Raw genomic sequence first — 11,513 nt, 5'->3', positions numbered from 1 at the left:
GGGCAGAAGTGAGCCAGTGGGGCCCAGGCCCTGCTCTCTGGTGTCCTCTTGGGGCATACTTCCCTCCAGCCCTCCCTCCCTGCCCCCACCCTGCCCTCGCTGGCTGGGCTCCAGCCAGCAACCACAGCATCAATATTTTATCCGTGTCAATAAGAGGCAACGGCAGCAGAGACAGCGGCTGCAGCGCTCCAGTCCACAGCTCGCAGCAGTCAGGTCCCAGCCTTGCAACCACCATGGATGTCTTCAAGAAGGGCTTCTCCATTGCCAAGGAAGGTGTGGTGGGTGCCGTGGAGAAGACCAAGCAGGGAGTGACGGAGGCAGCAGAGAAGACCAAGGAGGGGGTCATGTATGTGGGTGAGTGTGGCGAGAGGGGCGGGGCAGGGTGGGGCAGGAGGCTTTCTAATGGATGGTGGGATCTTCTACTTTCCCTCTGCTGATTCCCCTCAGCTTCTGGGGAGCATTTTGAGAGAGATAAAATCCTGAGTGTTGAGGCAGGGTCCCCACACCCTGAAGATCATGCTAGTATCTGTTTGTCTTTGGAACTCTTTGTGGAGGGACTCGGGTCTCTAAGACAGGATCAGAGTGCCACTCAGATCACCTGAGTGTGTACACACAAAAGTGCACACACACACGCCTGGGGTCTCCTAACCCTGGAGTCCCCGAGGCAATGATCTGCTCAAGTGGACCCCGTTTCTCCAATGGGAGCTGCAGACCACATGACCCCACTTGGCCTAGAGGAAATGAGTAGGCTGTGCAAATGGGTCCAGTTTAGTGCTTAACCCACTCCTGCTCTCTGGTATCACTCCAAAGAGGGGGCAGGGGTGGCCAAGCCTGTGACTCAGCTTTCTCTGCCCTGTTCAGCTGCTGCTTCTGAGGCCCAGGCCACACCCATGCAAGGGCCGTAGACCCACCAGTAGCCCTACCTCAGGCCTGGTCTCTTTGTCTCCTCTTCCTGTCCTGTCTCCTTCCCGTCTGTCCTCTATCCTTCAGACATAGCAGGAAATGGCCCTTTGAAGGGGCTGCTGTCCCCGGACGGCATCCTCATCCCCTCCTGGCCCCACAGTGTGTCCAGCTGTTTGCCCTGACTATCTGCACACCTCTTCCCTCCAATAGGCACCAAAACCAAGGAGAACGTGGTACAAAGCGTAACCTCAGGTAAGGTGACCCAGAATCGGGGAACTCGAGAATCCTGTCTTATACCCGGGGCCCACACCTGGAGGCCTCCTTGTATCGACTGGACCCCAAGCCCTAGCTGAACCAAATCCCTATATTCCCTGAAGATAGACCAGAGCAGGCTCCCGCCCCCACCCCCATCACATTGTTGCTGCCTTGGAGAAAGGTATGGAAGTAACCAGGAGTCAGCTCCAGGAAGGGGCTGTTCTCCCCAGCTTGGAGGCAGCAGGGGAGAGGGCTAGGGCTGAGTTCAGCCGACTTTTCTGCAGTGGCTGAGAAGACCAAGGAGCAGGCCAATGCCGTGAGTGAAGCTGTGGTCACCAGTGTCAACACAGTGGCCACCAAGACTGTGGAGGAGGCGGAAAACATCGTGGTCACCACCGGGGTCGTACAAAAGGTGAGCCTGGCTCGTGTCCTTTCCCTAGGCTGCCTCGGCTGCCTAGGAGATGGCGCTGCCCTGCTGGAAACTATAGTGTCAGACCCCGCTTGGCTTTACAGGCAGCACCCACTGTGTGTTGGGGCCACTTGGCGTTTTTATACCTATTCATATCTGGAATCCTTACCGTAACCCTTAGAGTGGGGACTTGGAATTTATTTTATGCACAAGGAAAGTGGCAGTCAAGCCACGCCCAGCCCGTCACTTTTGACATACACTTTACAAGGTCCCTGTATGGTGAAAGGCGGCCTTCTAGACAGGCTAAAGCTGCCAAACCAGCACTGGGGCTCCCAAAGAAGCAATGATGGCAGCACCGCCCACTTGTGGCGGACAAGCAGCAGAGCTCTGACTCCGCCCTCTGCTGAAGTCTTTGTGTGAGCGTGTGGATTGTATGTGCATTATAGGTGGGGCGGAGATGTGTGCGAACGTGTATGCATGTGATACCTGTGTGAACACGTGTGCATATGTAGGCAGGCAGCTGAAAGACGCAGGAGCATCAGACCAAGGAGCAGGCCAATGCCATGAGTGAAGCTGTGGTAGCCAGTGTCAACACAGTGGCCGCCAGGGATAGATGACAGGAGCTGTTTCAGCACTTGCCAAAGAGTACCCTCTGTTTAAGCCTTTTACACTCATTAACCCATGTAGTGAGCTCCCAGACTCCACAGCATAGGCTGTAGAAAGGAAGGCCTAGAGCAATTAGTGGTGTGGTGTACCTCAGTCATGTGGAGGTCCCATGTGTGACCAGTTCCGGGGCTACACCCTTGAAAGGATGCATATAGATTGTGGAGGGATGGGGACTCCAGAATGGACGTTGGGAAGGAAGCTGCCTCCAAAGATTTGTTATCTTCAGCCTCCCTTACATTTAGAACAGGTGGGGCCCCTGAGTCCCACACAGCCAGCACTGCAGAAGCAGAGGAGTGGAGGAAAGGGGAGGGGTCACCCACCCCAAACACCTGTTTCCAGGGCCAACAAAGGTTCTCCTGCCACTGGAGTGCTGCAGGTGCACCTCTGCAGGCTGTGTGACTCTGAGAACATCCTATCTGGATCCCCACTTCCTCCTCTGAAATGGTACCACCTCATGGGGCTGTGGGAGAAGGCAGAGGAATGGTGCCAGGAAGCAATTCTGCCAGGCATGTGGTGAGCACCCATCATCATTGCCACCACTGTCACCAGTGCTGTAGGCAGCCCAGGAAGCCTGCTCCCAAGTCACCAAGAAGAAGGATCCTGGGAGCAAGTTCCAGGCTGCCCTTCTAATTCCGGAGATGCTACTGAGTCTTTGGAGCCGTGCCAAGGGACAGTCATTTTTCTGGTGACTCACCAACTGGTGCTGATGCCATGCCCTACCCCTGCCGGTGACCTTCAGAAGAATGCTGCGTGGCTGTCTAACCACTCATGCCATGGGTTTCAGGTCCATTCTTAGGGCAGTATGCCTAGGCAAGCAGTCCCCTGCCCTTCATCCAGAGCTTTTGGCTCTGAGGTAACATAGGTAGTTTCTGAGAACAGACTCTAGACTGACTGTCAGTCTAGTTCCAAACTCCCTGCTGTCCTGGCCATGTAAGCAAATGCTATGGTGATCGGGGAAATACAAGACAGGCCTGAGCCAAGATCCCATCCGGAAGGCAGGAAGAGGGACCCACACTACTGAGGTCCTGAGAGGGACCTGGAGCAAGCAGGACCCATGCCAACAAACTTTGAGCTCTGAGGCCTTGCACCAGTATGTCGGCCCTGACCCCTAATCTCAGGGTCTCTGTGAACAATGATGCATGCTACTACTGTTCATACAGCCTAAGCGAGGGGGTTCATGTGATTCAAGGGTCTCTCTCCACCCCCAAACTTACTGCACGTCCTCCAGGCTTTCTCACTTAAGGAACCTAAGCATGCAGGGAGGCAGGAACCTTGGGATCTGTCTGCGGAAGGGGAAGCTGGATTGCAGGCTATCTGGTACACACAGAAATCTTTCTTTGGTATCTGGCACCTCTGGACCCTCCAAGCACTGGAAGATGACCTGGCGGCAGTGGTGGGGGTGGGGGGGAGGGAACTCTGGCTGTAGGCAGCTGAGGGCCCGTGTATCTTCCCATAGCCTCATATCCCCTTTGCTCCCCTGCAGGAGGACTTGAAACCTGCCCCTGCACAGGACCTGGAGGCCAAAGAGCAAGTGGAGGATGAAGAGGTAGGAGCTGGGCTCCCAGGGTACACCAGAAAGTCCTGGGGTAGAGACCTGAGCCGTAAAGACTCCCTGCTTTCGCTTCTGAGTCGCGGGAGGGATATGGGTGGAGCAGTCAGGGGCCTGAGTGTGTGATCTCCCCATAAGTAGCCATTTTCAGGTTGTCAGGGAAAGCTGTGGACCTGGACCTGGGTGCAAGTCTGTCTCTTCCTCCCTCCCCTCCTCCTTCTCTCTCTCTCCCTCCCTCCCCTATCTCTCTGCCAGGCCAAGAGTGGAGGAGACTAGCAAGCAGCCAATCAGCCACAGAGGCCCAAGGGACACCCTCTGCCTTGGACCCTGTCCCAATCTGACACACTGACTGCCCTGCCTAGAGTGCCCCGTGGGTTGCTCATGTTCTCTGCCCGGTAGCCCAGTGCCACAAGCCTATCTACCCACGCTACTGCCAGCGCCAGCGCCCCCTGCTGGCTCCTTCTGCCCTATGGTCCTCATCACAGATCTGATGCTGCTGTGAATTTTTTTTTTTTTTTAATGATTCCGAATAAAACCTGAGCCCCACTCCCATCCATGCTTCTTTTCTGAGCTGCGCCATCACTCATGAAGCCCTCTGGACATTCCCAGGGGAAAGGAGTCAAGACTCAGCATTTGACAGGGCACGGTGGCACACACCTGTAATCCCAGCACTCGGGTGGCAGGGGCAGAGGCAGGTAGATCTATGTGAGTTTGAGGCCAGCCTGCTCTACAACCCCCCCCAAAAAAAGAGAGAAAGAAAGAAAGCAAAAAAAAAAATACTCAGAATTTGATGAGACCAGATATACTTCAAGACGTATAGTTCTGCTAGAACCAGTGCCTTCCAGGGCACTGTCCCCCTCATAGCCTGCTGTCTTTAGCAGCAGGGCGGTGGCCTCTCCCTCAGCTTCCCTAGATAACAGGCAGTTGATACTGTCCACAGAAGTGCAACTGGACAGATCGGGCTTGAGCCTCAGGATCCCACCACCTGCCCAGTTGGTGTGTGTGAGGAACCTCAGGTGGGCAGAGGGTGAGAATGTCTACAATTTCAGCTTGTGTGCTATCAGGACGGGGGCACCTTGTGCCTTCCCTGGAACAACTAGCGAAGCCTACAACCATAGTCAGGACAGGCACAGCAGAGACAAGCAGCCTGGCCCCAGGCATCCTCAGGCAGGTGGGCTTCCCTTTCCTGTCTAGCCCAGGAGACTACAAACAAAAGAAAATGGCATTGGTATATTTGGAAATATGGCTTAGTGGCAGAATGCTTGCCTGCTACGCATGAGGCCGTAGGTTCAATCCTCAGTCGTGCAGGTGAATACATAAACAAGCCCTGAGAAAGAATTAAGGAGCTGAGTTAAAGAACTTGCCCCAGGGCCAGAGCTGAGCAGCATCGGTCTGGGCACAAGCTAGGTGGCCTTGTTCCAGAACCACCTGAGTCCATGCTCTGCCATGGTCTCCACTGTGCCAGTTCACAGTCCCCGCCCCTCCAAAATTTCAAAACAGTCCAGACACCCCACCTTACTGGGGGCCAGCATGAGGCTGTTTGGACTCTTTCTTAGGAATCATCCTTGTCTTGAACACTCAGCTTGGGTTCAGAACTTTGAAGTGGCTTGCCCAGGCCTCCCGTCTGCCAGTGCCAGTGCCAGAGCTTGAGTCACTTGTCTCCCATGGAGCCTGTGCAATAGGGAGCAGCGGTCAAGGACAGCCCAGTCAACCTGCCCCTAAGCTCTTGTGTCCAGGTGGGTGAGGCACAGGCATCACTGATGGGGAGGAAGGAAAGAACTGAGGGCCACTGGTCCCATGGATAGGAGAAAGGGGTAAAGGCAGGATGCGCCTGCACACACCTCCTCTCCCCAACTCACACATTTCAGGAAGTTGTGCCCGCTCAGGAAGTGTGCCTACCTAAGAGGTGTGCCCACCCGGAGCTCTCTGGGCTGGAAGAGCAAGGCTAGTTCGGGCGACGAGGGTGGAGGAAGAGCAGAAGGCCTGGTCCTGGGAAGTCTCGCGTCTCCCAAGCCCAAGTGCCTTTGCAGAGGTCTCTGCTCCCCCAACCCCCTGTTCTGGACTCAAATGACAAACATGAAGGTCAGCCTGCTCCAGGAAGACCCTTCTTCAACCTGCAGGCAGCTGCAGTGTTCCTGGCTTTTGACCCAGTCACAGCCTCTCTGCTTACCTCTGACAAAACAAAAAGCAGCGTTCTGGCCTGTGCTTCTCAAGACTGCCTCCTCTGGTGGGCTGGGCTGTAACTTTGGGAAACTTTTCAGCTTTTAGTGAACTTTTCTCCTCCTTTCTCTCTCTCTCTCGGTTAAATACTGATTGATTTGTTTAGTTTTTTAATTATATGTGTACGTGTGTATCTGAATATGGGTTTCTGAACACAAGGGCAGTGCCCCAAGATGTCAGAAGAGGGTGCTAAAGCTCTCGGAGCTGGAGGTAGAAGCAGGTAAGAGCCACCCTTCCCAGATTCTGGGACCTGATCTCTGATCCTCTGAAGTGTTCTTAGCTGCTGAGCCATCTCTCCAGCCACCCCCTCTTTAAAGTTTATTTTTGTGATAGGGTCTCACTGTGTTGCTCTGGCTGTCCTGGAACTCATTACGTAGACCAGGCTGGCTTTGAACACATAGAGATGTGCCTGCCTCTGCTTCCTGGGTGCTAGGATTGAAGTCATGAGCCACAATATCCATGGTTTTTTAAAATTTTATTTGTTTTCGATACAAGATCTCCTGTAGCCCAGGGAGGTCTCAGACTTTACCATGTAGCTAAAGTGGTCCCGAATGACTGACCCTCCTATGTCCGCCGTCCAAGTAGAAGTATTTCACCCACAGCTGCTTTTTGCATGTTTTGGTCTATCTATCTATCTATCTATCTATCTATCTATCTATCTATCTATCTGCATTGCAGTGTTTCACCTGAATTGCAGACAGTTGTGAGCTGCCACGTGAATGCTGGGAATTAAACCTAGGACCTCTGGAAGAGCAGCCAGTGCTCTTAACCATTGAGCCGTCTCTTCCCTGGTTTTGTTCTTTTGAGATAGAGTCTCACTCAATAGCCCAGGCTGGCCTCCAACTTGCAGTGATCCTTCCTGCCTTGGCTTCCCAAGTCCTGGCATTACAGTTACGAACACCACACTGGGGTTTTTTGGTCAACCTTAAAAATTGTTAATTTTGGAGGAGCGAGATGGCTCGGTGGATAGAGTGCTTGCTGCTAAGTGTAATGATCTGAGCTCAAGCCCTGGAACTCCATAATGGAAGAAGAAAACCGACTCCTGCAGGGACTCCAGCCTCCGCACTCACATCACAGTGCACATGTGCTTGAGAAATAAATAACAAACACAAAGAAATAACAAATCAATAATGTTGAAGTTTTTTTCTTTTAAACTATCACTAGTTTGGGGCCAAGTGAGGTAAAATAATAATAATAATAATAGTAATAAACCTACTTGCTGCACTCAGGGGACAGAGGCAGGAGAATCATGAGTTAAGCGACAGACTGGGTGATAGGGAAGCCTTGTCCTGAAAAAGAAAGTAAATTAAAAAAAGAAAAAAGAAAAATCACTAAATGCAACGGAGCAACATGGTGGCTCTACCTGCTTTCTGAACATGGCACCTCTGCCCCATGGGCTGTGATGATGACACTCACTTGAAGTCAGAAACCTGCAGGCCGCTTTTGCTAGGACAAACTTCAGAGTATCTTAAAGGGGACTGACACACGTGTCCCCTTGTTACCATAACCTTTGGTTCATGCTTTGACTAGCAGATGGGCATGCTAGTCAGTGAAGTAATATTTGTTTAGGACTGGCAGTAAAGACTGACTTACAAAACTCAACCAACCCCTCTCCTCCTCGTTTGGGATCTGTGACTTCTCAGGGCTGCTGGCCCACTGGAGAGGCGCCTGCAAGTGTCCAATCACCCAGCGTTTCCTAACCAAAGCCCCCATTCTTTTCCTCTTGCCTGAGGACAAAAGAGCTTGAGTTAGCTGAGTTTCCATCCAGGGCCAGCACATACTTTCTCATTGGTTGGCATTCTGAAGAAATCTCCCTCCTTCACTAATGGGTTTGGGAATAAACATCCCTCAATCCATTCATGTCCATGGAAACACTTTAGGGCAACTGTGCAAATGTCCTGTCTTCAAAGTCGAAGAGATCCAGGGTTAGACAATGTAGGAACTTGTCCTAGGTATATCCAGACCTGAGTTCTGACGCCAACGTCTGTTACTATATGCCCTATAGTACAGGGCCACCTTAAGTTGTCTTTAACATCTTTCTAGGCTAGTGTCTCCACTGAGGCCTCTGCCTTCTTACAGTGTGTACCATGGCAAATAGGACTGGCAGCCATCCCTCGATGAGCAAGAACAGTGGCAGAGGCCTTCCCATGAAGGCATAGGGGAAGGGATGGGTGTTCGGAAGCCAGCAGATAGAAGGCAGGGGCTGGCCTGGGTTTCTGGAGTCTCTTGGTACCTATGTGATGGGAACTCTGTGCGCAGGTACTGCTCCCCTCCTGTACCCCACCTAACCTCATTCCTTCCCCTTTCTCTAGTGCACGCATGTGTGCAAAGCGAACATACACTCTGCTCCCTGGCTCTCCAAGCCCAGAACTGACCCTCCACTATTGTAAGCAGAAGGGTAAGGGTCATCAGGGTGGGCCTGGGTAGGCAGAGGCTCACCAGAGCTCCAGGAGAGTCCAAACAAGGTGGAGAGAAAATGAAAATCCCTGTACTGGGCCTGGGAACCCAGAAGGGTGTGTAGCAAACTACTTTGTTTCTTTTCTTTTTAAGATTTATTTATTTGTTACCTATATAGTGTTCTACCTGCATGTGTGCCAGAAGGTCAGAAGAGGACACCAGATCTCTTTATAGATGGTCACAAACCACTATATGGTTGCTAGGAATTGAACTCAGGACCTCTGGAAGACTGAACTCAGTCTGTGCTCTTAATCCCTGAGCCATCTCTCTGGCTCCCTACTTATGGTTCTTGAGTGTTGACTTTAGGCATGGCTGTTTTCTAACTCCTCCACTGGGATCCAGGCTCCCAACATGCTTCCTAGCACCTCCAGATTGTCCTCAGGTTCCAGGAGAACCCCTTTTCAAGAAAGTAAAGCAAGCAATCCCAGGACATCCCTGCCCTCTGCCTGGCTGGTGGGTTTGGGTAATCTGTGGCAGACTCCTTCCCTTGCCTGGCACAGAGGAGCAATGTGTGCCCCCTCCTGAACTGGGGCTGCATGCGTGTCCTAAAATCTTATCTTCAGGGTTTTACTTTACCCTCCCTTATCTGTGCTAATTGGATCCCAGGAGCCTTGGGGTACATAGCCCACCGCCATGCCAGAGCCAGGTGTGTGGGAATATGCATGCTGTGTTTACCAGGACCTGTAGCAGTGGGTATCTGTACTGAGGTGGAGTTGGAGTAAAACCCGACTCACCATTTCTGCCTCAGTTTACTTCTACAAACCAAAGTTGTTTCAGCTACATGACTCTGAAAATTATACAAGAAACTGTAAAGTTTTGAGGCAAAAGATTGTGTGTGTGTGTGTGTGTGTGTACCACAGTCCCTGGGTAAGTAGTCTCCTGGATCCCTTTCCCACTCTAGTTAGGGTCCTCCTGGGGCCTGCATGTGTCCCCACTGCCCTGTCCCTCACACACTCTTACTCCCTATCCCCCCCAAACCCAGCCATGTGTCTGCTAGCCTGCCCCTGCCCCTTCCCTCTGCTGGGTGAGCTGGCTCAAAACTCCTTCAAAAATGCAGAGAGCTGGAGAGGCAGCTCAGAGGTTAAGAGCACTGGCTGCTCTTCCAAAGATCCTGAGTTCAATTCCCAGCAACCACACCGTGGCTCAGAACCATCTTTAGTGAGATCTGGTGTCCTCTTCTGGGGCACAGGCAGAATGCTGTATAAATAATAAATAAATAAATAAATAAATAAATAAATCTAAAAAAAAGTTCAAACTGGAGCCAGGTGTGTGGCCCACGGCTGTAATTCCAGCACTCGGGGAGGTAGAGGCAGGTGGATCTCTGTGAGTTCGAGGCTGTCCTGGTCTACAGAGCGAGTCTAAGACAGCCAAGGCTACACAGAAAAATCCTGTCTCAAAAAAAAAAAAAAAAACAACAACTCCAAATTGGCGTTGAGGTCCACCACAGCAGTGAGCAGCACTGACCCTCTGCAGCTGTCCTCAGACAACCCAGAACTCCCGCAGGCCACGCCAGTGAGAATTCAAAAGGCCTGGTGTAGGAGGCAGAAGAGGCCCAGGTGCCAGGGAGTGGAACCCTGCCTGAGCGTCAGCAGATACACCTTTCTGACGCATCAGGAGCAGCAGGTCTCTGTAGAGTGAAATCCTTGTGCCTGGTCTCCCTGAGCTGGAGGAGCCACAGGACCCCTAACCGGGCCAACGCTTTGATCTTCGAGGGGGGCCCATCTATGGAGGGGCCAGCCAGGTAACAGGTCCTATAGGCTATGGTAACCGTCCACTGCCATCTGAAAGACCTCCACCTCCTGGGTGTCCTGGCCCAGGGCACACAGGACCAACAGGTTTTCCAAATCCCATGGACTTTTTTTTTTTTTTAAACCTCCTCTGGGCGGTGGGGGAAGGAAGATGGAAGTCTCACCTGTCAGGCAGGTCCCAGCCTTAGTTTCTCCACATTTAACTCCCTTCTTATTCCAAACTGGTAGGGAAGCAAGCCAGGAAGGAGGGATCCAGAGCTGTAGGTTACTAAGAGCACTCTGGGGCAGGGCTCACCGACCTTTGAGTGGCCCAAGGCACAGGTAAAAAGGATGACACAATCCAGAGGACGTACAGAAAATTCTAGGGGTGTTAGGGAGTGGAGGGTGAGGGAGAGCGGGCTGCACTCCCCTCACAGGCCCCAACCCCTACTCAGTGTTAGCCTCCTTTCTGCCAACCCTTCTAAGAGATCTCTGCTCACTCTGCCCTCAGCGACTGCAAAGGGCATTTCCTGGGGAGCTGACTCTAAGCAGATTTAACCCTGCAAAGCTGTGGGTCCCCAGGGCATTGCTCACGCTTCCTCTTTCCCAGGCGTTGCCAGGCCCCCAGGGACCAGGCTGCTAACCAGGACCTGACAAGGCGGCCAAATACTCCAGCCACCAGCAGAGAGGAAACTGGGCCCTTCTCTCCAGTCTGGGATCAGCTGAACTTGGCCCGGAGCTCTGTTCGGCTGCTGCTTCCTTGAGCTGCACTTAATTAAAGCTACTATTGTCCTGCTTTTGGGTGCACTTCAGTGATTTCGCCGAGCAGGGCCCAGCTCTTCGGCGCCGTTAGGGGCGGGTTTCCATCCTCCCCGCCGCCCACTACTCATTAGCTCCGCAATCCAAAAGCTTCTCCCGCTGCGGGAAGCAGACTGCGCCTAGAATGGGGATACTCCGTCCTCCCCTGATCCTCCGGGGACTCCTGTCTGAAGAGGGAGGGACAGGGTGCTGAGGACTTGCTCCAGGAGAGGGAGAGGGGAGCCGGCGCCTGGGAGGCCGCGCGGGAGACGCACCGGCCACACCCTGCCGGGACTCACCAGGAGGTGCGGCCGGGTCTTGGTTGCAGCCTCCAGACGGAGCCTGGTCCCCCAAGGACAGAGCAGCGACCTCGAGGCACAGTGTACTTGAGGGAATGAGGTCGACCTTCCTTAAGCTCCCTCTTCTTCTCAAGCTAACTAGAAACTAATGGTCCAAAACGAAACCGGGCATTTTCGTCGGGCATGTCCCAGGTGGAGTAGGGGTCCTGCAAAGTCAGCTCCCCGACCCT

The 11,513-nt window shown here is 52.9% G+C and overlaps 1 protein-coding gene across 1 annotated transcript; it reads left to right on the top strand.

The window, feature by feature from the left end:
• The first annotated feature begins 125 nt into the window (after positions 1-125).
• Sncg (synuclein gamma) lies at positions 126-4,334 on the top strand. The gene is made up of 5 exons (XM_021635988.2): positions 126-354; positions 1,114-1,155; positions 1,443-1,570; positions 3,717-3,779; positions 4,038-4,334. The coding sequence occupies exons 1-5, from the start codon at positions 234-236 to the stop codon at positions 4,056-4,058; spliced, it is 375 nt and encodes a 124-aa protein (XP_021491663.1). The 5' UTR covers positions 126-233; the 3' UTR covers positions 4,059-4,334.
• Positions 4,335-11,513: the final 7,179 nt, after the last annotated feature.

Source organism: Meriones unguiculatus, chromosome 9 (genome assembly GCF_030254825.1).
Source record: "Meriones unguiculatus strain TT.TT164.6M chromosome 9, Bangor_MerUng_6.1, whole genome shotgun sequence".
NCBI lineage: Eukaryota > Metazoa > Chordata > Mammalia > Rodentia > Muridae > Meriones > Meriones unguiculatus.
Note: the sequence above shows the minus strand (reverse complement) of the source record. Positions and strands in the feature narration are given on the sequence as shown.